The sequence below is a fragment of the Phycodurus eques genome, chromosome 7, assembly GCF_024500275.1.
Source record: "Phycodurus eques isolate BA_2022a chromosome 7, UOR_Pequ_1.1, whole genome shotgun sequence".
Lineage (NCBI taxonomy): Eukaryota > Metazoa > Chordata > Actinopteri > Syngnathiformes > Syngnathidae > Phycodurus > Phycodurus eques.
In genome coordinates this window covers 16243033-16270507 of record NC_084531.1, presented here as the reverse complement: position 1 = coordinate 16270507, position 27475 = coordinate 16243033, and the positions used below count along the sequence as shown (strand labels likewise).

Below are 27475 nucleotides of genomic sequence, written 5' to 3'. Positions count from 1 at the left end.
AAAAGCTCTGTGCAGTATGAAAAATTCCCTCCAACTCTTCGTCCTGAAAGTGGAGAAGCAAGCAGCAAGGAGAGGAGGAACGAAAACGAGAAGGGGGAGGGGGAAACACACCCAGTCGAAAAAGAGCCGTGTCTGACATCGTCCCTGCATTGAAAGAAAAGAAGGAATAACAAAGCCATAGAAAGAGGAGGACTAGAGATAATACATGCAAATGAGGAGCTGCATCAGTAGTTGGAGACAGAAATTCATTGTGTGCGTGTGTGTGAGGGCAGGCATAGCACAGTGACTGGTGCTGCTGAGCACCAATCGCTCTGTCTTCTGTCTGTAAACCCCCTGTAGCTTGGCACCATCCAGCCAGGCGCGGACGGAAGGAGGCTTTCCAGGGCTTTTTTATTTGGGATTTGTATGAATATGAGAGGATTTGGAAAACGCCGCCACCACTGCCACCGCTGTTCTTTTTCATAGCCTGTGTGAAATGTGGAGATCCATCCAGTTTGCCTCGTTCCCCTCCCTGCATGGCTGTCATGGTCCTGACAGAGAATAAGGGCATCACCCGGACATGAGGTTCCGGTTGACCGCATCACGCACACTCCAGAATGGGGGCCAAACAGATGAAATGGTAAGCATGATTCTCTTTTTATTACCATTAAACAGGCTGCTATATTGTTATCATCAAGAGCATGAACCTGAGAGGAAGTGGCCGCACATCCTATTTGTCTTCACGTTATGACGACATCCATGTCACGGAACAAGGCGACAGTGACAGCTTAAGCAGGCTGGTTATTGTCTGTCTGTTTACAGCACGCTATAGCTGTGGGTGTGTCTGTGTGAGGCCGGATGCTATTGCCTAGCAACTGCATCCGGCTCTAGCAACTGCATCCGGCTCTCCTTTGCCTCCATTACTGCCTTTGCTTCCATTTCGAGAGCACGTTGTTCATAAAAACTTTACTAATACTGAGGGAAATTCCAGTATTATGTAAAAATTAACTTTTTAATTGCATTAAAAAATATATTTAGATCGCTAGAGTCCCTGGCCATCCTTCAAGTGTGAAATAAAACGAGGTAAATATTTTGCTTATTTATTAAAATGTCTTTTATCGAGCTGTTCTGCACTTACACTACACAACTACATAACAATTGGGCTAATTTACATAACAGCCCCTATGCTGCGTTTCTACACCCATGACATGACCAGCGAGGCTGGATAAAGATCCTAAGCCACTTCCAAGTGACGGCCACTCTGCTTGAAACACTATCATACAAAGGCACTATCATGCAGAAACCCCGCATCTCCAACAGGGGATTCATTTGACTTGATTGCGCAAGACAATTTTTTTCAAACTTTCTTTGCAGTTTCCGTAGTTCAAACAAAAAGTGCAACCTCTCATTTGCTTTTTATCGACACACAGAGGAAAATCAATTCAATTGGCAAACTGGATTTTTGTGGGGGAAAAAAATATTTTGGATAGACGGATGGATTTTTTACTTTATTTATACACATTCACAATTTAATCGGCACTCTTTAACATAGAATAAAAACAACACATACTACCGTAGTACTGCTCCTCCACCCCTAATGCCCAGCAGCCACTGGGTGGGTTATTACAGTATACTGTAAGCATGTAAACACGCCCCCAAATAAATTAGACGTAATTATGCCTTGTAATGAAAGAATGGAATTCATTTACCACAGCAGGATAGCTCATGAACTAGTGTACGTTTCCCTTTTAGGGACACCATCCATTCATCTGTTTTTTTTATAGCGCTTTAGTTGCAGCCTATCATAGAATACTTTGGGCGAGAGGCAGGGTACATCCTCTTCTGGTCGCCAGCCAAACGGTGACAAATAACAATTTATACAGCGATGGAAGTATGTCACATATGTGCAAGTCATAAGCAAGTCTCGCGTTCCAAGTTACTGGGTAAAAAATAGTCAGGTAAGTCACTAAATTACAAGCAAGTCGAGTCAAGTCATTACTTGGTTAAAGCAAGTTGGAACTCAAGTCATACTGTACAAACCTCAGTCAGAATATGTACTGTATTGGCGTGATAAAATGTTTTTTTCACTGGTCATAATATAAAAAAGTACATTTATACCTAAAAATTCAATGAACAACTTGGAGTATAAAATAAATTTACATATATTATTTAGAAGAATAGAATAGAATTTTCTTCCCTAAGGTATCCATGTGTGTTTACAGCTACCAATGTAATAACACTGTTAATGTCATGATAAATATTGAAATACAGTATATGGGCCTAAACATATGTAAACAGATGTAAAAACTGAATTGTTTTTGTGCCATTATTTCTCATATGCTTGTGTGTGTGTGTGTGTGTGTGTGTGTGTGTGTTTGTGTTTGTGTTTGTGAATGCCTGAATATGAGGCCTTAGCTTTGTGCACTTTGTATGTTGTCGCATTATGAAGTTCAGTCCATTTACTTGTATTAGTTTAAGGGCAGCCATGGCACATCAAATATTTCGGAGGCGCAGTAATGAGTCAACCCACTCAAGATGGAATTTATGGACATGTCTATATTTAGACATTCACAATCGTAGTTATTTAATGGTATAGTTTCCACATTCCAGTCTCTGTGTGATCCACCACTTTATTGTCTTCTCAATTAAATACATGACTGACTTAAAGACGTCGTAGGTGTTGTGTCTCTCATAAGTTTTAACCTAGCAAGTCACAAATCCTAAAATTGGCGACTATACTCGTGTCAAGTCATGTCACTCAAGTCCCCTACAACTGAATTTAGTTTTCAATGACTTTAACATGCACTTTTTTGGGATGTGGGAGAAAGAATAAGAAAAGTACACATGGGAGAACCTGAATTGGGATTCTAACCTGAGACCGTTCAACTGTGAGACAAATGTGGTAACCACTGTCACCTTTCTGACCATCTTGAAATGCCATTCACTCTCAACTAGTTTGCTCGGTAAAGTAAAACTAGAAAATTATCTCATTAAAAATAATCGAGTCATTGATTTACCCCATACCGTAAGAAATTCAGTCAAATGCCCAACCCTATTCCATACCAAAATAAAAAATTTGTGCAGTCAGACTATTCATCACGTCACACGTGCTGATGCTGATCTGATGCTAATCTCATTTAAATCCATCCATCCATTTCCAACACCGCTTATCCTGGTTAGGGTCGGAGGACGCTGGAGCCTATCCCAGCCAACTTCGGGCGAAAGGCGGACTACACCCTGAACTGGTCACCAGTCAGTCGCAGGGCACATATAGACACAGACAACCATTCGCACTCACATTCACACCGTCACTGAGTGGGAACTGAACCCACGCTGCCCGCACCAAAGTCAGGCGAGTGTACCGCTACACTCATTTAAATCCTAATCCGAATTTTAAAGTCCAAAATTCTCCTCAATCACGTTTCTCCTCCCCTGTTATGAAATAGGCCGCCAGGTTAAAAAGGTTTATCGAGCGTCAGCAGCCACCAGGAGGAGGAGACAGTTTAGGTGGTGATTGAAGGTATCTTGATAGTGTCATCATGTCATCAGCTCAGAAAGAGATTAGGAGGAGGCTGCTTGCTCTGATTCCCTCTGGAGAAACACTCAGGCATAATCACTGCAGCTTCTGATAAGACACTCACTTGATGTCTTTTTTGTTGTTGTTGGGAGGTGTGACCTACAGCCTTTCTCTGAGAAGTTGGAAGAAAATGTCTACCCGTTAGCAGGGGTGGGATAAAAAAAAAAAAAAAACGTAACATCGCACCGTAATCTCTCAGTTGGTACAGTGTCAATACACCAACATCAGATCGATACTCGTCGCTCATTCGTCTGTTGTTCGAAGTTTATTACACAGTTAACCTAAAGATTATTTCATGCCGACATAATATGAATTACTGAAGAAGCAGTACCATAAATGTATTCCTGTACAACAACTTTGCAAATTGACTCTGTACTACCTACGTATTAAATATACAAATACAGTATTTATTGGACAGAAAGTAAAACAGACTGCTGGATTTGGTGCAACACTGCCACGATGCCAAGCCAGCACTGGCTGGGTTATTATGTGCATAACCATGTCTTCAATCAAATTAAAGTGGGAATTAAATTACCAAGGTCAAGGTGCTTTTATTGTCAATTCTTCAACGTGCATAACAGAGATTGAAATTACGGTACTCAAGGGCCCGCAGTGCTACAAAGACAGTACAAATAATATCAATAAAAAAAACCTAAATAAAAGTATGGTATATACAGTATAAAAAGTATTAATTGAATGTGCAATATCAACGATCAGGTGACGTGTGCAACATAGTCAAGGTCAGAGAAGTAGTCAGCTAGTCCTGGCCCGCAGACTCCACAGTCCCCTCGCTAATGGCAGCGGACTGAAGAGGCTGTGTGACAGATGGGTGGCATCCCCCCGCCACCCCACCCCCACCACCCGCTATGCGGAGGGCTTTGCGGGTGAGGCGGGTGCAGTAAATGTCCTGCAGGGAGGTTCCGATGATCTTCTCACTCTGCCCTCACTATGCGATGGAGAGTCTTGCGACACGATGCGGTGCAGGCTCCGTACCACACAGTGATGCAGTTGGTCAGGATGCTCTCTATAGTCCCTCTGTAGAACGAGCACATAATGAGGGTAGGGGCCCTGGCTCTTCTCAGCTTGCGCAGGAAGTAGAGATGCTCGTGAGCTTTCTTGGCCAGCGATGAGGTGTTGCTGGTCCAGGAGAGGTGATGTGGACTACCAGGAACTCCACCGCAGCACTGTTGATGTTCAGGGGAGCATGCTGGGAGTGCGCTCTCCTGAAGTCCACAACAATCTCCTTGTTTTTTTTTTTCCATATTTAGGGAGAGACTGTTGTCCTACCTGGCCAGGCGGCTCACCTCACTCCTGTAGTCTGTCTTGTCCCCGTTGCTGATGAGACCCACCACAGCTGTATGTCGGTGTGCTGTCATGGGTCAGCAGCGTGAAGAGGAGGGGACTCAACACACAACCTTGAGAGGCAAAACTGGTAGGGATCCAAGAAGGGGGGGGGGGAAGGAGGACTTGAGGTGTGCATGACCCGAAGCACGTTATCAGGATGGGAGTGAGCGCTACCGGACGGTAGTCATCGAGGCAGGAGGGAGACGACTTCCCTCGGGACCGGGATGATGGTGGTGGCTTTGAAGCACGTGGGGACAGCAAGCACCCTGACTCAAGGAGGTGTTAAAGATGTCCGTGAAGACATCTGTGAGTTCAGCTGCACAGTCCCTCAGAACATGACCAGGTATGTTATCTGGGCCCGGTGCTTTTCGTGTGTTGATCCTGTCGAGAGATCTTTTCACGCTGTCCCGGGTCACTCGGTCACCAGGAGTGGGTGGAGTCTTGTTTGCAGGGGTGCTGTTGTGTGCCACAAAGCGAGCAAATAAGTCATTTAGCTCATTGAGCAGGGAGGTGGAGTTGTCGCGTGTCTTTGGTGAGGGTTTATGGTCCATAATGGTCTGAATACCACCCCACAGACTCCTGGTGTCACTGCTGTCACTCAAGTGGTGTGCGATCTCCCTCTTGGCTTCCCTGATGCCACGGGACAAATTGGCCCTATCTGCCCTCAGGCACACATGTAATGAATAAATATAATTTACCAGACTGACATATCTCAAAAACTGATTGTGAATTTCTTTTCAGAAAATTAGTTTTTTATTTTCAATTAAAATCATTTTCTGTAAAAATATATCATTTATTGTAATAATTTTGTTGCTGGTCTGATGTAAGACCGTCGGCTCAGCATTAGTTTTTTAGCAAATGCTAATTGTGCTAAATCGCTGATTATTTTTTCTAATTACTTAATGGATACTCTCATTCTGGTTAGCGATAAACTATTTTAGCATGCTAATGAGTCTGGCTGTTGTTTCACAATCAATTATGTCCAGAATATCTCAAAACGGTAATTTTTAATATATTTTAGGACTACTGTCTTTTAGGCTTTTGCTGTGTTGAAAGTACCCATGAATCTCTTAAACTGGTTACCAAAAGGTCTTAGCTTCTTTTTTTAAGATTTCATCAAAATGTCCCTTTTGTAGTCCCTTGATTGCGTCCATCCCATTTATTCCCCTATATGCAGCATCATTATTTATAAAGAAATACATACTTGATTTGGTTTTGATCTGATGTATTTGCGATGCTTGTTGTAAACCAACTGACTAGAAAGCAGCACGAGAGAGCACTTAATGTTTGGGAAGCTAATAAAAATGCACAATATAAAGCACGATGCCCACTACAGAGTAGAAATAATGCGATTAGCTAAGCCACCCCCCAAAAAAGAAACGAAAATCTCTTCAACTTCAATCTAAATCATGCAACATGTTTTACAGTGCTAATGGAATGCCTCCGGATGTTCTGTGGTTTTATCCTCCACTACACTTAAGCCCCCGGTTTTGTTCCTGCTCTGCTTTGCCTGGGGAGTAAGAGAGTTCAGATCTTTTTTCCTCCTTTCCTTCCCAAAGAGTTGTTTTCCCCATACACACAGGGGGAGGGGGTAAAAAGAATCTCCCTGCCAGACATAATACGACAGTTCATAGTTTACAGTAGTTTCATTTTATTTCTGTCAAAAAAAAGCAAAGGGAAGATGACAGCTTGCCTTGCTCGCCCATCCTCCGCCTGCTTAAGATGCTCTCCAACACATAGTGGACGACCACTATCCAGTGCAAACCTCATGGAGCGCTGTGACTCAAGAGCTAGCAAAGTATGTCAGGAATTTCCTGCATCATCTCTGTGTGCCTTTCTCAGTGATCATGTTGCAGCCAGTGTCAGTGATATTGGCAAGTCTGCAAGTCCATAATCCGTTCCATGATGTTGGTTGACTTCTAATCTCTCCTGTAGAAAGTAAAGTGAATTAATTTATTTTGGGGTCAAACTGTCCATAAAACCTTTATTAACTGTATAGACTGTGAAACGGTGGATGACTGGTTAGCACATCTGCCTCACAGTTCTGAGGACCCGCGTTCAAATGTTCTCCCTGTGCCTGTGTGGGTTTCCTCCGGGTACTCCGGTTTCCTCCCACATCCCAAAAACATGCATGGTCGATTGATTGAAGACTCTAAATTGCCCGTAGGTGTGAATGGTTGTTTGTTTATATGTGCCCTGCGATTGGCGGGCGACCAGTTCAGGGCGCACCCCGCCTCTCACCCAAAGTTAGCTGGGATAGGCTCCAGCACGCCCGCGGCCCTAGTGAGCATGAGCACTATGGAAAATGGATATATAAAATGAGGCTTACAAATTATGAAAAATCATGCCATTGAAATACGAAATACGCTGAAACCACGCCCTGCTCAACTGTCAACTCTCAATCAAATACCTTTGCTACGACCTGGAAAAATCTATGCTACTTTATGTATCATCTTTCTTATGCTTACACACACTGTTGAAACCAGACATTTGCATACATTATATAAAGACACACATTAGTTTTCTCAATGTCTGACATGAAATCAGAATTTTTTTTCCCCCCTATTTTAGGTCAGCTAGGATTACCAAAACGATTTCTATTTGCTAAACGTCAGAATAATGAGAGAAGAATAATTTTTTTTTTGGACAATTTATATTGACTTTTTCAAAATCAGAAGTTTATAGACATTTTATTTGTATTTGGTCCCATTGCCTTTAAACTGAATTGAAGGGGGGGGGGGGGGGGGGGGGGAACATGTATTTTGTGTAGGTAAACATGTTGTATGTTTGTATGTACAGTTGTATGTTTCAACTGTAACTACACGTTTGACCAGCGAAAATATATCCGCATAAAGCCTCTGGTGGCAACAAAATATATCCCATTGGGCCGTTGCGGGGCTTTTCCATGCTGCGACAACGAAACACTCCAAAGCGGCCGTGCCAACCCGAAGCCTTGGTTGGATATTTTTGAAAAAAATGTTTTTCCCACTTCATCACTTTACTGCCTGACTCTGGGTGCCATGCTCACACTCATGGCTGACAACGAGGCACTCTAAAGCGACCACGCCATCGAACGAGCCGAAGGGAAGAAAGATTGTCGGAGCATAGGCTCGCTTGCAAGTCACAATTGTGCTGGATAATCACTGATGCAAAAGAAGGGACTCAAGTTCTTTTATAGTAGGAGAGGGGCAACTTATTCCATGGCCGGAGGACCCTGTTTTAGCCATGCTCAAATGTGGAAAACTGATATGGTGAAAAACCTAAGACTATACTCTGTCTTGACAATTGAATAGTGTGGTTTTCAGCAATTATCTTCAAACGTAAAATACATTTAGAAACAAATTTCAGAATTTACCGGGTCTTTACGTTACATTTTAAAATTTCCGACTCTCATGCAACCATACAACCTCCGTGTAAAACGACTACATAAAACAAAAAGTAAAATGACTCACCCTTTGAAGGTGCCTGACAGAAAGTGTAAAGGAAAGGGAAGTGGAAGGTGACAGTGTGATGTTATGGATAACGTCACACTTTTCACTTGTATCCTTCTGCGGTGACCTTGCAAAACATTAAAAGAAAATAAAGAAAAAGCAAAACACAGCTGTGGGGTCTCATGAGCCAACCACTGTATAATAATAGAGTAAAGAAAATAAAGTTAAAATACAGTAAAATGACTCTGAAGATATCCGACCGCAAATGTTTGTGGGCCACAATTAATTTTTAAAATTAACATATGGGCCAAGTCGTCCATAGATGAAGAGCAAGCAAACAAAGTTTTTAACAAGCAAACAAACAATAGTTTAAATGTCTATTGTTTATTTATTATTATTATTATTTATTATCTATTGTAATGTCTGTTGTCGTACTAGAGCGGCTCCAACTACCGGAGACAAATTCCTTGTGTGTTTTTTGGACATACTTGGCAAATAAAGATGATTCTGATTCTGATTTACAATATGTAAAATAGTTTATTTTAATCTTAAAACTATTCATTCTAATGCGGTGGTTCTCAACTTTTTACAGTACCACTGTAAAGAAATACTTGACTCTCCAAGTACCACCAAAATAACCAACATTAATATTCAGTAACAATAATAACAATAATATTAGTCATAATAATGATGATAATAATAAGGATAATAATATACTAGCGATATACTCATTAGTATTCATCAAAAACAATGCAAATTTGATCCTGTATTTTTGTAATCCACTGTAACATTATGAAATTTGAATATTAACACTGCACTTACACAAAAAAAAACTTACACAAAACGGTAGCTAAATAAGTGTTTGAAAACAAACATTTTTAATGGAGTAAATTCAAATGGATTTTTTTTTCAAAGTAAAATATATCCATCCATCCATTTTCTGAGCCGCTTCTCCTCACTAGGGTCGCGGGCGTGCTGGAGCCTATCCCAGCTATCATCAGCCAGGAGGCGGGTACACCCTGAACTGGTTGCCAGCCAATCGCAGGGCACATACAAACAAACAACCATTTGCACTCACATTAACACCTACGGGCAATTTAGAGTTGTCAATTAACCTACCACGCATGTTTTTGAGACGTGGGAGGAAACCGGAGTGCCCGGAGAAAAGCCACACAGGCACGGTGAAAACATGCAAACTCCACACATTGAACCCCGGTCCTCAGAACACACTTTCAGAATCAATGTTTAAATGTTTGTTATTATTTATAATTCATTTTATTAGAATCAAACAATGAAATTAATTTTAAAAAACGTTTGTACATAAAATACAGTATGTACAATGAAAAATAAAAATTGTAATTAATTCATTTTGACATTACGGCATATTTTTCTGAAAAACTTGGCTGTTGGATGTTCCACTGTATCTAAAAATTTCAATATTTGCATCATTTACCCAGATGGGCTTGATTCATAATTTTCGTGCCCCTCCGGGAGCAGTTACAAACTCAGATCAACATTTTATGCACATGGCTCTATTTATCGCCGCACAGCTGGCAGGAGGCGCAAACAGTCACAGGGATGCCTGTGCTCACCATCTGTTTCAGCCTCAGCTCAGCTAGCCCTGTGCGCTCCCCCAAAGAGGAGTATGCTGTCACCCGCTCCAGCGATACGCTTGGAGACGAAACCATTCGCGATCAGCCCAAGGAGCAGCGGGGAGGACCATGCAACACCGAATCAGAGCTGACAGACAAGAACCTGGCAGGTTGGTGGCCACCACATCTCGAAATGTAAGACAGTGTCTTATTTTCTTTTCGTAGTATTTCTCTTGGCTGCACTGTTTCCTGTATGTGTATGTTCAATTCTCTGTCCAATCAGATTACAGCCTCTATGTGCTGCCATGTCAATCTAATAATCTGCCTAGTGCCTTCAGAATCAGCAGTGCTTGGCAGGGTAATTTCAACAACATACACCCATGTATTAGCAATGGAATCGTCAGTCAGATTTCAAATTTGTCCTGACATGTATTTGTATTACGCTTCACACCACTGGCAACACACTCGCTCTCATTTCAGAGGAGATGTCTCTCTGTGGGCTGTGCCCCTCCCTTGGTCATGATGTGCCAGAGGAAGACAAGTCCTGGGAGGAGCAGCTGGACGTCCACCAGGAGCAGCTGGAGAAGGAAATGCACGAGGCCAGAAGGATGGTGTTCCGCCTTCAGGTACATCAGCAAATTTTTGGAGCCATTTCAGTTTTTATGAAGTCCTCTGGGGGCCATACTAAATTTATGGCAAAACAAATATTTTTTTAATGGACATTTCTGGATGTTCACAAGGATAATATACATGCCAGCGTACAGCAATTGATCAAATCGGACACGTTAACCTGAAATATAGCCCATACATCATCTATATAAATACACATTCTGGTATATAAATCTGCAGGTGCATGTCAATAAACTAGAATAGCATGCAAATGTTTCATTACTCTCGAAACTAATATATCATATGGATTCCTTAAACACAGTGAAAAACTTTTTAGAAGGCCGATTGTTCCCTAAATGTTTTTTTTTGTTTGGTTTTTAAACTGTCCTGTTCAGATGCATGGCCTGGCAGAATAGAGAGTTTGAAATACTCCCTCTGCTTATTTTCTATTAATTTATTTGTATTATTATTATTATTATGATGTTTATTGAAAATGCAGCTGGACAGAAAAGAGTTTTAGGGGACAGACAGAGGGATAGAGTGGACAAGAGGACGAGGCGTGAGAACCACAGCAGAACAATAGTGAGCCAGTCCAAGAGAAAAAGATGAGCGAGGACAGAAAAGGGCAGGACAGTGTCCGAAAATGAGCAAAGCAGTGCTACTGACGAATGGTGCAGTGGGATTATTTTTTAGTTTCTAAACACCTGTAAGAACCTGTGAGTTGATATGTTAGTATAACCGGTGTTGTTGTTAGTGATCCCAGCACAAGCAATTAAAGCCTATAGTGCGTCTATCGATCTTATTAGTGAATGAACACCATATCACATGCATGTTAGTCAACTGGCGTATGGAGTTGCTCAGCTGGCATATTGAGGATGGGTGGGGCTGGCTGGTTCGCCCCCCCCAACTCCCCTTGTGGGGACCCAACTAGGGGGACGCCACTGACCCCCCAGGACCCAGGGAGGTCTCGAGCACAACCAAAGCACCCCGACCAGTCCCAAAGGGAGGGGCACGGGCACCCGACCCCCCCCCCCCCCACACACACACACACCACCTAAATGTTACAAACATTTTAGATTGTTTCTTATGTAATATTCTAATTTCAAATAAAATGTATTGAGATGGTGAATTTGGGGTTTTCATTGTAATTAAAAATAATGAAATATTTCATTGTGTGTAGTGAATCTATGTAATCACTTTATGAATTCAACTACTGAAATGTTGTGTTCAGGCCATATGCATATAAGGTCAGTGAAGACTCTCAATCCGGTGTGTGTGCAACCAACGTCCGCATTTGGCAAAACCGGTTAAAGCAAAGGAGCAAGTGAAGGAGACCAGTCCAACCAATCATAGGAAATGAACGTCTGCAATGTCTTTTTTTAACAGAAGGCATCAACACAGAGCCACCAAATATGACAGATTCAATATTTTGGCTTTCTTTCGTGTTTCCACATATCATATTTGTATAAATAAATGATATACAACTGTTTAGGCGGCACGGTGGGCGACTGGTTAGAGCGTCAGCCTTACAGTTCTGAGGACCAGGTTCAATCCCCGGCCCTGCCTGTGTGGAGTTTGCATGTTCTCCCCGTGCTTGCATGGGTTTTCTCCGGGCACTCCGGTTTCCTTCCACATCCCAAAAACATGCATTAATTGGAGACTCTAAATTGCCGTAGGTGTGACTGTGAGTGCGAATGGTTGTTTGTTTGTATGTGCCCTGCGATTGGCAACCAGTTCAGGGTGTACCCCGCCTCCTGCCCGATGATAGCTGGGATAGGCTCCAGCACGCCCGCGACCCTAGTGAGGAGAAGCGGCTCAGAAAATGGATGGATGGATGGATACAACTGTTTAACTTTTGTCCGAAGACATCCACCATAAAGAAAACAACATTTTTGCAACTTCAGCTTCAAACAATAATGTAATCGAACTGTCGTCATGCTGGCTAGCGGAGCATACATAGGAAGTCCGCTGTAATGTTTTCCGGGTTTGGTCACATGACGTTCCGCATGTAGCCCATTGCCCACCGGTGTGAATGTGAGTGTGAATGCTTGTTTGTCTGTATGTGCCCTGTGATTGGATGGCGACCTGTCCAGGTTGTACCCCGCCTCTCGCCCCAAATCATCTGCCATAGGCTCTAACTCTCTATGACCTGCCTGAACTGGTTAAGCAAAATAGATTGATAATTGATTTTAATGACATTTAGTGTGTATGTTTGTCCGCAGGCTTTGCTCCTCAACGGCTCACTCCCAGAGGACGACCACGGTGGATCTGTGAGCTTCGGAGACAACCGGGCTAATGGCGAGCAGCAGCTGGTATTTTGCCCCCTCCGCCTTGTCTCTGCTAACCCGTGAAAACACAGCAGCAGCCACGACGACGACACGCTCGCCGCTCGTGTGAACTCTCAGCCCTTCTGTTGTGTTGATGTTTCATTGCCGTCACTCTCGTCTGGGGAGCGCAAATTAATCTCACTGATCTTGCTCGCCCCCCTGTCAGCATCTATCTATTGTAGCTCTGAAGTTGTCTAATTAGCATGCTCTTACTCTTTCCCTCTGAAGGTTCTCACACGCAGCCGCCTGGACCAAAGCATGGAGGAGGCCCTTGATCTCAAGGTACATGAAGTGAATGTAATGAACCTTTTGGCTGCCCATTTTTTAAAAACATCTCTCTTCATTTGTCCAACTCTTAGAGGGAACTTCTGAGACACAAACAGGATGTGCGCCACATTCAGGCCATCAAGGTAAATGAAACTTAAGTGTTGGAAAAGCGATTAAACGGTAGTGACCAATCTTTACCAGATTCTACAATGAGCATTTTGCCAGAACGCCACCATTTTGAAACCTTTATGGCGACTGTGAGCCAACATTAACAGCTAGTCATGAGCACACGTCGCATCTTGTATTATGTCTTTCCGTTCGCATAAAACCCCACAATGTAAACATCTTTCCATTCACAGAAATAAGTTTTTCCATTTTCATACACTCATGAACATCTGTCTGTCCATTCAAATGCACAATGTTAAAATCTGGCTGTTATAAACATGTCTGGACATTTACAGATATTCATAATGCAGACATGTCTGTCTATTCAAATACACACCTAATGTTGGCGACATCTGTCTGTCCATATAGACATGAAAGGCCGTCTTCCATCAGATCTTTTTCATTATTTTTGATTTTATTATTTTGTTTATTAGGTCTGCAGCATGATTTAGGTTGAAAATGCACAGAAAGTCATTTTTCAATCTATTCTAGTTGCTCTTTTACACCTGGCAGTTGAGATGGCTGGATTTCTCATTAATATGTGACATGTAAATAAGCTTTTTAAATACGGAAAATAGATTCGCTCTGATTGGCTGTTGGGGAATGATGAGATCTCAGCGGTCGGGCCAAGAATTCAGTGACCTCGCGTTCATTTCATTCAATGTGCGAGGGTCTTACTATCATCGTGGAGCAGAGTTCGCCAAGTGTTGGGATCATCCGCCCACTACTCAGAAGTCACAACCCCACAGAGCAGGTGACGTGCCACGTTGGTGAAGTAAAAGAGAGAATATTTTTAGAAGCTGGTCCCATTCAATCACGATAACGTAACCGGCTCGCGGCGTTCATCTGTTGTGCACTATTACATACAAAACATATTACACACAAACATATACGGACATACAATGTAAATGGCTTTCTCATGTTATCCATTCACTTATACACGTGTAAACATCTGTCTGTCTGTTCAAAACGCATAACTCAAACATCCATCTGTCCACATATAATGTTCACATTCAGATACATAATGTCAACATTTCTATAATGCTGACATCTGTATGTCCATTCACTTGCATGCATAACAACTTGACCAACAACTTGGACACCAGTCTGTTAATTAACTTCCAAAATGTTGACATGCCTGTTCATTTACATGCACACATGATGTCAACAGCTTTCTGTTCCTATATATGCACTCATTTTTGTTAATAACATTTTATCATTATGGAAAGACGTGATCATAGTCCAAGTATGATGTATTTGAATTGTGCGTCTGTATGCTGGTCTCCCTGTGGTGTGACCCTCTCGCTCATTAGGATGCCCTGCAGCAGCGGCTGTCCGTGCAGGAGGACGCCGTGCTGCAGCTAAAGCAGGAGCTACTGAGGAGCAACATGGCCAAAGATCAGTTGGAAGGAGAAAATGTAAAACCAGTGATGAGTTTTAGAATTATTTGACCCGTTGGGCCCACGATCCGAGTCCGACGATGATGTATTTCATGTACTTTGCAGGCAGTGCTCAAAGACAACCTGAGCGAACGCAACAAATTGCTGGGCGAATATGAGGTATTTTGTTCTGAAATTGACCTGCTAATGCAACCTCAAGGGGCATTTTGTATATGGAAATGCATGTCTTTTTCTTTCTGTTGTTGCCATAGCAGCAACTCGGGAGGAAGGACAGAATGCTGCAGCAGCTAAAGCAAGACGAGGCTCAGCACAAAGCGCATGACGTTGGCCACCACCGGGTAAATCATTTAAAAATAACATAATGGAGCTACTTAAATAAGCTTATGTGGGCAGCACAGTGGAATAGAGGTTAACAGGTCTTCCTCACAACGCTGGGTTCGACTCTCAGCTCAGGCCATGTTCTCCCTGTGCTTTCTTGTTCCCACATAGCAAAAATATACATTAGGTTAATTGAAGACTCTATTGTCCGTAGTTGTGAATATGAGTGTAAATGATTTTGTGCCCTGTGCTTAGCTGGCTAAAAAGTCTAGGGTGTACACTGACTCTTGCCCAAAGTCAGCTGGGATAGGCTCAAACTCACCAATGAGGACAAGCAATATAGAAAATGGATGGGTGGAAATTTAAATGACTAATTATAGCCTGTGCATAATATTAGGTACCCTTACACACTCCAGTGAGATTCAATACAAGAGCTGGATAAAACGTGGACTTTTTTTTTTTTTTTTTTTCCAGATAAATAGACATTTATCTCATTTGTTGTGATAATAAATAATCATCCAATGTAACATTAAGATTTTTGGAACCATATTGTACTACTACTATTAGTATAGTATCATTGTATTGTAATATGGTCTTCCGTGTTACAGTCATTCAGGAGTGAAGGTGGTTACAGCAGCTCTCCTCTGGCATTCCAACACAGTGCACCTGTAAGTACATGTGTTCTTTCCCCCAATACATTCCTAGCATATTGGCAGAAACAGCTGAGTCATAATTTGATGTCACAGAGCGAGGAGCTGCAGCTGGTGAGGGAAGCCCTGCGTAGTCTGAGGGACAACTTTTCCGGCCACGATCCCCAGCATCACACCCTGGACACCCTGGAGCAAGGCGTGTCCAGCCTCATGGACCGCCTGCACTTGTCGGACACCCAGCGACAGCAGAACAGAGGGGTACGTTTGTCACGAGGAATGACATGCAAGCCTTAATGGTGAATAACGGGGGGGCTGTCTTTCAGGAGGAATTTAAATCGCCTGGCCGCAGAGCCAACTCATCAGACCGAGACTCGTGGCCACAGACCTCAAGTAAGTGCACTAGAACTTATCATCCATCTTAGTCGCATTCTTTCTGCACTGCTGTATAGGACGCTATTGGCTGTGAGATGTTTTGAAAGCCTTTTTTGTTGTTCTTTTTTGTATTATTTGCAGAAATGGCACACTCTCACAGCAGTCCAGGGTTGGATGCCGCCGTCTCCACAAAAGTGCTCTACTTCACCGATCGCTCCCTCACCCCCTTCCTCATCAACATACCCAAAAGGTCAATATATCTTAGGTTATTTATCATATAGTAAGAATATAGGCCAGTTTTCTTCACAAATGGTTATAACAGTATTCAAAATACCACCCTGAGCCAGAAGTGTTTTTCATCATATTTTTTATCGTCACAAAACTGTAGCCTTACAGTAGAGAGGTCAAAGAGGTCAGTAGAGAGGTCAAAGGTTCAAATCTCATCACAGGCCCTCCTTTGTGGAATTTATACCTACTCCGCATCCTTTAGTGTTTTGTTTCCGGGTACTGTGGCTTCCTACCACATTCCCAAAACGGGCTTAAGTTAAATGAAGACTGAAAATTGTTCATAGGTGAGTGTGAATTGTTGTTTGTCTATATATGCCCTGTAATTGATTGGTGACCAGTCCATACTGTAAATGGACGGATGGATGGAAACAAAATTCAGCACAAGACATAGCGACTACACTATAATTGTGCTTTTATCCACATCCAAATTGGAGTACTTGAGGAAAATGAGCAGCTTTGTCAAAAAATAATAAAGCCCACTTTTTGCTTATTTTTTGTTGTACCTCATAGGAAAAAGTGTTTCAAAAAAACAGCAGCAAAAAATGAGTTGATCCTTTGATGGTCGCTCAAGTGACTCCAATGATGTATTCAGACATCTCACATTTGACATTTGTAGGAGTCTTTTGAGGCATTTTCCCCCCAAAATATTTTGGTCAGTTTCCAGACTGAATGACTTTAGGGGTGTACACGTTTGCAGGTGTCCACTGTGTTATAAAGCCTGACAAATAATAGTATCACACCTTGCGATTGACTGGCAACCAGTCCAGGGTAAATCTCACCTCTCATTCAAAGTCAGCTAGTATAGGCTTCAGCTATAGAAAAAGGATGGATGGACATCACAAGGAATGTTAATAAATAATTTATATTACATGGCAGTTGTCTAAAGCCATGCAGTCTAGTCAAACTTTTTCCATGCTGGATCCACGAACTGATATCGATGTTTAGTATCTGGTGTTTGTGTTCTCACAGGCTAGGTGAGGTGACGCTGCGAGACTTCAAGGCCGCTGTGGACCGACAAGGCAGCTTCAGATACCACTTCAAAGCTCTTGACCCGGAGTTTGGCACCGTAAAAGAGGAGGTGGGAGGGAAATTATACTGCTGCATATAAACAAACGGCAGCAATAGAGCATGATGTGCTAATATTAGCACCGCCTTTTTCATTCCGGTTGAAGTTCATAACACTGAGCCGCCATCTGTGGTTTCTTGAATTATACAGTGCATCTGGGAAGCATTCACGGTGCTTCACTTGTTCCAGATTTGTTTTTTTGGTTACAGCCTTATTCCAAAATTGATTAAATCCCCCCCCCCCCCCCCCCTCAAAATTCTACAGCTAAGACCCAATTGTGATGATGTCCACATTTTTTAAAGATTTGTGCTTTTTTTCACAAAATATTTTAAGTACATACCTATTAACAGCCTTCACCATGAAGCTCAAAATTGCGCTCAAGTTTATCCTTTTCCCACCTATCATCCTAAAGATGTTTCAACAGCTTAAATGTCCACTTGTGGTAAATTCAGTTGATTGGACATGATTTGGGAAAGGCTCTATATCGAAAGGTCCCGGAGTTGAAGGCAAATGAATTGTCTGGAGACCTCTTGAGTGAGGATTGTCTCGGAGCACAGATCAGAAACATTTATGCTGAGGCTGAAAGGGGCCCAAAACTGCCCAAACTTAGGTGTGCCAAGCTTGTGGAATCATATTCATGAAGACTTGAGGGTTTAATTGCTGCCAAAGATGCATTAACAAAATAACTGAGCAATGGCTATGAACTTTTTTTTAAAAATACATTTGCAAACATATCAAAAAAATACTTTTCATATGGTCATAATAGTAGTGTTGTGTGCTGAATTTTGAGTGGGAAAAAAAAATTATTCCACTTCAGAATTTTTTTTGCAGGTATTTCAGGATGGAGCAGTGGTGCCCGGCTGGGAAGGGAAGATTGTAGCATGGGTGGAGGAAGACCATGGGGAGAGGAGGTAGAAGCCAAAAAAAAAAACCTCCTGTTCACTGGAGCAGAACTTGATTGAAAACACTTGGGACCAATGGACTGAAATAAAGTGTGGGAATGTTTCATGTCGAGGAATACTCGTTAGACACTGTTTACACCTCATAAACGTGGAAATGAAATCAATTAATTTGGTAGTAATGATCCATAATAAATAAAATGTAAATAACTATAGTATTGATAATGGAGGGATGGATGAATGTTCACTGCCATTTTCTACAAGTTCCAGATTGCCAAATAGTTGATGTTTTCCACTGTTCACTTTCAAGCAGTGTTTTAATAAACATTAATTATCGTATGGATCATTTTGCTGTCAATTATTCAGGAGATGGACAGTAATGGTTGGCCCCAGCACCAGCAACAGCAGCAGCTCAGAGGAATTACACCTCCGCTCCATTAACGAACAAAGCCTACTAATTGCATCATAGAGAGGCACATATGCGGCAGCAAGTCAGCCACCACAACAAGGCCACAAGACCATTTTAGGTGTGGAAAATGGTCAGGCCCTCAATATTTCAGGTTTGTTGTGTATTCGATTTTGTTTACTGTATTTCCATTGTATCCCACAGGGAGAACTCAGGAGATACATTTTATGTGTGTAGAACACAAGTCAGTTTGTTTGGTATAACATACACATTTCGTGTGATTTTAACCATAGTGCTCATTATAGATCAAAAAGGGCTGAAGTTCTTGTGTGTGTCTTTGCCAAAATACATGAGAATACAGTGTAAACCTGATTTACTGAGCTCCCAAAGAGCAGGCGCTAAATTGTATGCTCACTCACTATCACAGATTGCATGCACTCTTGGCAACAGGTGTAAAAGTGGTGGAGGCTGCCATATTTAAAAGAGGGGTTTGCTTTTTTGGTAACACTGATGCAAATTTTGAGCACCGCAAGCACAAAATGAAGTTGCAAGCAATGGCATTGGAAGTGTTAGTGGATAAGGCAACCAAACATATGACTCCATGATAGAAAGGAAATCTATTTTTATTGAATGTCTCTATAAACTGGTTAAAAAAACACACACACAAAAACAATACAAATACATGTTTTTGGGGGGTCTTGCAACATACAAGTTTTATTCCTGTGCGTGTGTGAATGTGGTGACCTTTCTCTGCCCTCTCTGAAGCTCAAAACCAAAATAAAACAGAGCACTTTTTGTATTATTATTTGAAGCTTAAACCTATCCCATCCAGAAAGGGCATGATAGACCATACAAATAAGAAGTCTATTGGTCTAATAATTTTGGAACATATTTTGTTTAACTTAGCTCGACTGTGGAGCAATTGGATGCATCTGCGTAACACTGCATTTAAAACTTGGGACAGCCCCGCTGAAAAACCGCTCAAATTTTATAAATCACATTGTGTGCACTAAATGTATGTCTTTGCATACACACTTTCCAGAAAAAGGAACGGCGTGGTAATTTTGCCCCTTTGGCACCTGGGGCCTTATGTACAAAACGTGCTTACGCACAAAAACGTGGCGTCCGTTCTTTTTCACGGCAAAGGTCAAATGCATCAAGAGTGACATGACCGTGGAAATGTGCGGTGCCTCACGCCAACTGCATGGCTGGCGTGCGCACGTTTCTGCAGCTTTTGGTGCTTTGGCGACACGTAGAGGTGATGATGGGAAACTGTTCTCATAAATCTGCACACCAGACACACGCGAATAATTAGCACTGATAAACAATTCATGCCCGGCAACATTTGATTTCAACAATGCCATTGAGGCAAGGACTCAGAATTCATTTGTTAACCGGTGTATTTAATGAACCACTGATATTTGTGAGGACACCAACTAATTGATTAAGGCGATCATTTATGCCGCCTACTGCCCTCACAATCGCGTCGTGACTCCAGCACATGCACTGAAAAAATGTCCTTTGAATTTACTTCATTTGAATATGTACATCGGTTGCACATGATTAAAATGTGTTTAAATTGACATAATTGAGTCCTCTTCTCATAAAAAAAAACATGATTTTTTTTTCAGCGTGCGTGTCCTCTCCTGTGTATTAAAATAATAAATTGAGTAATCGAAAAGGAAAAGTTTTTGATATCGTCTTTGATATGCTTCTATTTGAATTCAAAAGATTTATTGCACATGCCACACGTAGGACATTTACGCATGAACCTTTATCTCACTGGGCTGAGTGTAGGTTACTGTATGAACACATTTGTTACGAGTTCAAGAAAATACATGGTATTAACCTTGTGGGGTGATCATTGTCAGCCACGTGTGCTCCCATCACCCATGGGGGAGCAGCGTCACCCGTGATCGCAGCGATTCTCTCCTCGAACGGGGTGAGGCCCTCCGCGCCGGTTCTTCCGCCTTTTTTTTGGCCACACTTTGGCGGAGGGCAGCTGTCCTACGCTTCACGTCCATCTTAATGTCTGACCACTTCTTTTTTTAGTTCAGCGTGTGCGCGCTATTCTGTCTCCGCAGCATTGACAGCCGCACACGCGCTGTCTGTCCCATTCGCTCCTCTTTCGTGTTTTGTTAACGCCGTAGGACAGCGTGCCAGAGAGGATTTTCTTGCGCGCCTCCACTTCACTGAACAACTTCACATTCAGAAAAATATATATTTCTTCATTACCTTGCTCATTTTCCTTTTTTTCTGATCATGCATGCATCTCAGATGCAGGGTTCATTTAAATATGATTTGCATATTCAAATATGGGCGTGGACAGGGAGGAGTCGGCCACTCCAACATGTGCGCTCATTTCCACGTTGATTGGAATGTACGAAGGAAATGTGCTTGGATTCATGAGTACGCAGAGTTTCATACGTCTGAATATTTTTGTGCGTACGACGTTTTCTGGATTCGAGCGTACGGCATGTTTTAGGAGGAAATCCACGCAAGTCTTTGTACATGAGGCCCCTGGTGAGTAAATCAGCTTCCTCATCTGTTTGCATGAGCAATCAGGTTTGCAACCATTATCGTAACCTTTAGTAAATCCGGCTCTATCTGTAAAGGGGCATGAGAAGGTCACCAAACACAAATACTTCCCATTGCCGTTGTGTCAGCAACTCCACAATCAAGTTGCGCCGCTTATCATAAGCTCGCACTAATATGTGCATCCAATAAAACTTAATACAACACTAGCTTCCTTTTGATTTTGACATGAACGCAGAGGTGTCACACCTGTCTCTCTCAGTCCGTCCGTGTCTCCTTTACCAACTCTTAAACTACCGAATGCCTGGCAGGATACTACTATTACTTCATTGTCCATCTGAGAAGTTACCTTTGTACATTTTCAGTATTTTATTTGGACTTTCAAGGTAATCTTTCCCAGGCCGGACGTGTCATAAAATATCCACCGTTACCCTGAGCCTTCGACTCCGCTTATTAAAGATGGCAACTGCACTGTTTTCATTGACAGACTTGGGCAAGTCCAGAAGCATGTAGTAGATGTCCTCCACCTCTAACAAGACGTCATCCTGTACAGAAAAACACTTATTAATATCATCCTTAATATGCTGCGCCTAACCAGGAAGTAGTCCCTCGTATATGTCACGGCCAGCATATTATTCAGGCCTAACCTTGGACATCTTGAGTTGCCACTCCGACATGGAGCTTATCTTCGGCAACTCCACAGTCAGCTCCAGCTTGCAGGGAAATCCCTCGGCGTGGGCCTTCAACTCTAGTCGGTATTCTGGCTTTTCAGGCTGCTCAAACGTGGTGGAGGATATTACCTCGATCAAGCCCTTCTTGCGCACGGCTGGTCGATGGACAATATCAGCTGGCGGGCCCATGTCGTCTTTGGCCAGCCGCAGAGAGTTGATCTGTTGCAGGAAGGAGTCTGGGCTCTGCCTGTCTGTGAATAAAAGCATTTTGATTGTTATTGACTGTGGTGGGAAGTGAAAGATGATCTTAAAAACAAAAAAGGCCCACAGCAGCTTGTCACGGCGCCGACTTATTACCCTACCTGCATCTGACAGTTTGTCTGCAGTCAGTCGCTGCTGCTGCTGGAAGCCGAGGCGGCGACGCAAGTCCTCCGGGCCATTTTTGGGGCAAAAGCTAACTACATTATACTGCTGAGACAACTTGAGCCCGTGCTGCTGCTGGGCGAAGCTCCGAGCCAGCATGTAGACTTGGTCCATCTCTGCCTTGTCTTTCTTACAGTCCTGCAGAACCTCGGGGTTAAACGCTATGTCCAGCACCGTGTAAGCACCTGGGAAATGATACACAATAGGATCTGGCTATTGTGTTACCTTCATTTTTTTCCTGGCAAAAGGGTTCAACACCCACACTTTCCCCACCCCAACGTGAAAGAGCTTTTTAGTTTTATATTTTTTTGTACAGCTTGCTTTGCCACTGAACTTACTGTACATGATTTACATATACCCAGATACATGCTACAGGGTTGACTTAGGAGTGCCCCAACTTGTTCTGAGCTGCTGCTTATTATTATTATTTTTTGTTTTTTTTGCTGTGTCCTGAGTCTAGCCTCCACTAATCTAAACACACAGCAAAAAAAATAATATCAATAATAAGCAGCAGCTCAGAACAAGTTGGGGCACTCCTAAGTCAACCCTGTAGTTACTAGCCAAAATTTTAGGTAAGGGCAAACTTCAGATACCCCATTGCTAGAATGCAACAGTGGACTTCACAATTTGAGATATATGAATAAATAAAGTTACCAGCTCAGTTTTTTTTCTTTCTCTCCCCACCCCCCCCCCCCAAATTTTTTCAAATTTGTTTTATTTTTATTTTCTTTTTTTGGGGGGGTGAACCCTAAACATTCTTATTGGCGGTTCATAGCCGCTTATTCAAGAATGTTTGGCGTAAAAAAAAAAAAAAAAAAAAATTGAATGGATTTATAATGGGCATCAATAAACCGTGGATTTTTGCTATTCGTAGTCCGCCATGGTCCCTATCCTCCACTGTCCACTGTACTTGCGTGACGATCTGCTCGGTAAAATTTATGTAATTGATATGCAATTTCATTTTGCTTATATATTGTACTGAGCAGTCAGACTCTAGTAAGTTCTGTTTCTATGGTTTACATCAGACCTTTCCAATTTAGCATTATTTGTACTTATTTGTTGTGGCATTACAAAAAAGTATTTTTTGAAAGTTATAGAAAAAGTAAATCATACTATTATTTCTAGGTTTACATTTAAATAGGTCACAACGCTATGATAATTTACAAACATAATCAAATCTGTATAGAAATATTATACAGTACATATAGTATGTAGTGTATACTGTATTCAGTTATAATAAAATAATAGATTTATATATTATATATATCTAACTATCCACATTTTATTATATCTTACATAAAGCAATCAAAGATTCAAAATAATCAATTAACTAAAATTGCCTTACCTTGCGAAAATGTCATCATATACATTATTTTAATGCTACTTTATGGTCGTGTGCAGGTAATATAGAGGTCAATTCTTCAGCAGCGCAGCACAGCTTTGTCTTTAGCGCTGACCTTCATCTGTGTGTGCTTCCAGGCTTCCAGCATACACAGGTAATGGCTTGCTGGGATCTTGGGATGCTGGTACACGCTTCCAGCTGCATATGTTAATGTAAAGTGAGCCTCCCGGTGGTTCCTGGTGGGGGCAGAGACAACAACTGTACAGAAAACAATTCCAAAACTCTAAACAGAAACTGAAAGTGAGTGAGCCTCATTAGTCGAGCAAAAAGTTTTATCATAAACAACAGAAGGTTAAATATTATTTAGTGGCTGTCTCATAGAATACATTTATTTTCTCTTGTGTTATCATATGTTGGGAAATTGTGCATCTATCTCCCTGACCACCTACTGGTACGTAATTTTGTTTTTTGTGAGATTATCCATCCATCCATCCATTATCTGAGCCGCTTATCCTCACTAGGGTCCCGGGTGCGCTTGAGCCTATCCCAGCTATCATCGGGCAGGAGGCGGGGTACACCCTGAACTGGTTGCCAACCAATCGCAGGGCACATACAAACAAACAACCATCCGCACTCACATTCACACCTACGGGCTTCAATTAACCAATATTGTTTATCTTTATTCAGGACAACTTTGTCATACATGCGTGGGTTTTCTCTAGGTATTCCGTCCTCCTCCCACAATCCAAAAATCTGCATGTTAGTGTCATTAAAGACTAAATTGTCATTTGTTGGCCATTTTGTCATATTGTCTGACTATGCAGTGATTAAGTGTAATCCCTTATCTAGCTGACTATGCAGTGATTAAGTGTAATCCCCTATCTAGGTGCATAAAATATCTTTAATATAGGCAGAGTTATACACATCACAACATGGATGGACATAAAGACTTTGTTTTATTTTTGTAAAATACATTCATCTTAAAACAATAAAGTTATGTATTCATTCGTTCAATGCTTAGTATGGACTATCCACCAGCTGACGTAGATGCAGTAAATTGTAATTATGTGACAACAATGATGTAATTTATGGTGCACAAGAGTAGTGTTTCAAAACTATTTTTTATTTGACTGAGTATATAGTCCACGATATAAAAATCCCCTGATATTGATAAGGGAGGAGAGAAAGTGTGAATGACTCAGCTACACCTGAGCTTTGGGCCTGCACAGTCTGTCCAAAGTTGGCGGCAACTTACCAACATGTTGCTGCTTCGTCCTCACAGGTCGGCGACTGTGTCTTACTTACTTTTGCCAACTCCCAGAAGGGCAAGACTTTAGGCCTCCCAGTACGACCATGACAAAAACTGCATCATGAGACTTACTCCAGAGTTTTTCCTTTTTTTCTCTGATTTACTTTTTTTTTTTTTTTTTTTAAATCTAGTGGAACCTGTGGGTAGGGAGGGTGAATCGAGTGGATGTAATAAATAGTTGTACAGAGAAGATTGCGAGAATTCCTTCCTCGCAGCAGAGTAGCCACTTCTAAAGGGACAGACTGAGAACCAAACCTCTATCCATGGGTTTATTTCTCACAGGTATGAATAAAATATTAGTTTGCGTTGTCTTTTGAGTAATTTAGCAAAAATAAAAATCATTGCTAGTGTGCTAGCTAACATCAGCGCGACATAATGCTATTGATTTGAAAAATCTGTGTCATGAATTCGAACAAGAGAAAACTAAATTTAGGGATGGGTGAGAACCGATACCCGGTGTCGTTATCGGCCATTTCAAGTTATTGGGTACTCTCGAATGCTGCTGATACCAGCCACTGCTACTAAAGACAAAACAATCTGACATCAAGTCCTCTTCACCAGAAGTTGGCACTACACAGTGGCGGTTTGACACATCGGCGAATCATCATGTACATCAGAAAGAAGGTCTTTGTAGGTATGTTACTAAATCCAGAAAACCTGCTATTTTCTTTTCTTTTCGCTGTGCTGGAAATCGGGTGGGTGAATTGAGCGGAGGTCCACCAAAATCACGTTTTGTCCTTGTTCACGTGAATTAATATTTGTTCTTTTCAGATTACGTTGTTGGGAAATCTCTTTACCAGCTAATTTTTACATTTTTCAATTCGGTTGAGATTTTTTTGTGGTTCTGACAAAAATGAAAAGGTTCCTCAATTTAGGCGTGGAAAACTACACATTCGTAGGATTCGGTGACGATAGAAAATTATACGGTGGTGGTTCACTATAATTATTCTTGATTTCTGTGAACTTTGAAGTAATGCGGACGATTTGCTTGCTCTCAGTTTAATCGTCAAAATGAGATGACATTTTTTATCTCAACTAATAAGAAACATCTGGGCATTTTTCTAGCAAAGAGTCAAGGTTTAGGTTACACATTTCCTAATGATTCGCATTGATTTCTGGGCAGAATATTGCAGCAAATTTTCAACATAAAAAGTGGCATAAAATCCTTAATCCTAAAAATCTTATTTGAGTTTTACAAACTAGGGCTCATTTTATTCGTGTAACACTCCTCTATCCAATGATATCGCCTATTTTGATATAAAGGTATTTTGAACATTTGAGTAACATGGCTAGTCTTTGTTCACAATTATGTCATTGTTAATTGAAATTGTATGTATCAAAAGTACTGGTGGCATGGGTACTCAAGAGTGAATAGTGTAATGGTACTTGTATAAGTCCCCCAAAAAAGTGTTATCACACATCCCTAACTAAATTAATGATATTGCATGACTGAATTTCCACCTTTATTTTTGAATCAACTTATCTGTTGAAATGTGTATTACCATCAACATTGTCTCCCTTGAAAGGAAACAGGACACAGGAACGCGTGACGTCATCGTGAACATGATCTTCGCGCCTGCGCAGTCAGTGCGGGCTAGTGATGGGCACGGCAGTTCTTTTGAGTGTACTGAATCATTCAATCCAGTTCATTAAAAGATTCGTTCACCGAATCGTTCAGTTCTTTTTCACAAAATCATTCAAGTGCTTTCTCATTCAGTTAATGATCCATCCCTGAGGTTCACCTTCACCGAAGGACTAATGTTGTTGTCCTGTATTGTAAACTAGGAAAGGCGGGGCGATTATTTAAAAAAACAAAAAAAACTCTCTCGTGTCTAACGACTCAACGGCGGCGGGTGGCTGCCAAGCTAAAAGGACGAATCAGTAAATGAACTGATTCGGTTTAGTTCGTTCACTAAAAAGATTCGTTCTTCTGAACGAAACAACACTCGTGCGGGCCAAAAGTTGACGGCAACTTACCAATATGTCGATGCGTATACACGAGTCGATCTGAGGCGGCGCGTTGTACTCCATTCCGGATTTCACCTGTTTCTCCAAGAAGCTGCGGTAAGCTTCTGGGTCGCTTTGGCAAAGGTCGTCCAACATGGACCACAACTGGTTGACCTGCTGGAGAACATCTCCCGGGCCGCCGGTGGACGACATTTTGAATCCAAACGGCGATAGTTTGTCTAAACGTACGTATCCTAGCACAAATATCAAACACTATTAACTCCATAATGACGTCAGTCGTGTGTTATCACAGGCTTTCAAAACGAAATTAATCATTTTAAAGCCACTTACGTCAGCTCCAGTAGTTTCAAGCTAATGCAGTTTTTTTGTCTCCTTTATTCGCTCGCGAAAACCAATTTAAACTGGCAGACAAGAAACAAACGATCCCCGTCGCTAATCCACACTTGAACAGTCCAACAAATTAGTTAAATAATAAAATCACATTAACGACCCATAACTAATTAGTACTGAACAAGTTGAAGAGCTTTATGCTTTCCG

General features: G+C 41.8%; 2 protein-coding genes across 12 annotated transcripts; one reads left to right on the top strand and one right to left on the bottom strand.

Annotated features, from left to right (window-relative positions):
- The first annotated feature begins 106 nt into the window (after positions 1–106).
- dixdc1a (DIX domain containing 1a) lies at positions 107–20353 on the top strand. 10 transcript variants are annotated; one of them, XM_061681409.1, is made up of 18 exons: positions 107–619; positions 4825–4988; positions 5057–5243; positions 9936–10093; positions 10404–10549; positions 12755–12844; positions 13088–13141; positions 13219–13269; positions 14605–14709; positions 14797–14850; positions 14943–15029; positions 15618–15677; positions 15756–15917; positions 15983–16049; positions 16173–16281; positions 17289–17397; positions 18217–18296; positions 18651–20352. In XM_061681409.1, exons 3-18 carry the CDS (start codon positions 5125–5127, stop codon positions 18751–18753), a joined length of 1554 nt encoding a protein of 517 aa, XP_061537393.1. In that variant the 5' UTR covers positions 107–619; positions 4825–4988; positions 5057–5124; the 3' UTR covers positions 18754–20352. The 10 variants fall into 10 exon arrangements, with proteins under 10 accessions (XP_061537393.1, XP_061537395.1, XP_061537392.1 ...); XM_061681411.1 differs by having other exon boundaries at positions 4825–5243; positions 14946–15029; positions 18651–20353; XM_061681408.1 differs by having other exon boundaries at positions 4825–5243.
- On the bottom strand, positions 19331–27475 carry pih1d2 (PIH1 domain containing 2). Of its 2 annotated transcripts, XM_061681420.1 has the most exons (6): positions 27269–27475; positions 26948–27171; positions 23777–23897; positions 22259–22504; positions 21873–22147; positions 19331–21770 (listed from the first exon to the last, which is right to left on the bottom strand). In XM_061681420.1, the coding sequence occupies exons 2-6, from the start codon at positions 27128–27130 to the stop codon at positions 21636–21638; spliced, it is 960 nt and encodes a 319-aa protein (XP_061537404.1). In that variant the 5' UTR covers positions 27131–27171; positions 27269–27475; the 3' UTR covers positions 19331–21635. The 2 variants fall into 2 exon arrangements, with proteins under 2 accessions (XP_061537404.1, XP_061537403.1); XM_061681419.1 differs by having other exon boundaries at positions 26948–27475.

Coding starts and splice junctions, on each gene's coding strand:
- dixdc1a (XM_061681409.1), top strand. CDS start 5,125: ATGATGGTGGTGGCTTTGAAGCACGTGGGGACAGCAAGCACCCTGACT. Junction 12,845..13,087: donor CTAATGGCGAGCAGCAGCTG/GTATTTTGCCCC, acceptor TTCCCTCTGAAG/GTTCTCACACGCAGCCGCCT. Junction 16,050..16,172: donor CTCGTGGCCACAGACCTCAA/GTAAGTGCACTA, acceptor TATTATTTGCAG/AAATGGCACACTCTCACAGC.
- pih1d2 (XM_061681419.1), bottom strand. CDS start 27,130: ATGTCGTCCACCGGCGGCCCGGGAGATGTTCTCCAGCAGGTCAACCAG. Junction 23,898..26,947: donor GTATACGCATCGACATATTG/GTAAGTTGCCGT, acceptor TGCCCCCACCAG/GAACCACCGGGAGGCTCACT. Junction 22,505..23,776: donor GGAAGCACACACAGATGAAG/GTCAGCGCTAAA, acceptor ATCATTTCCCAG/GTGCTTACACGGTGCTGGAC.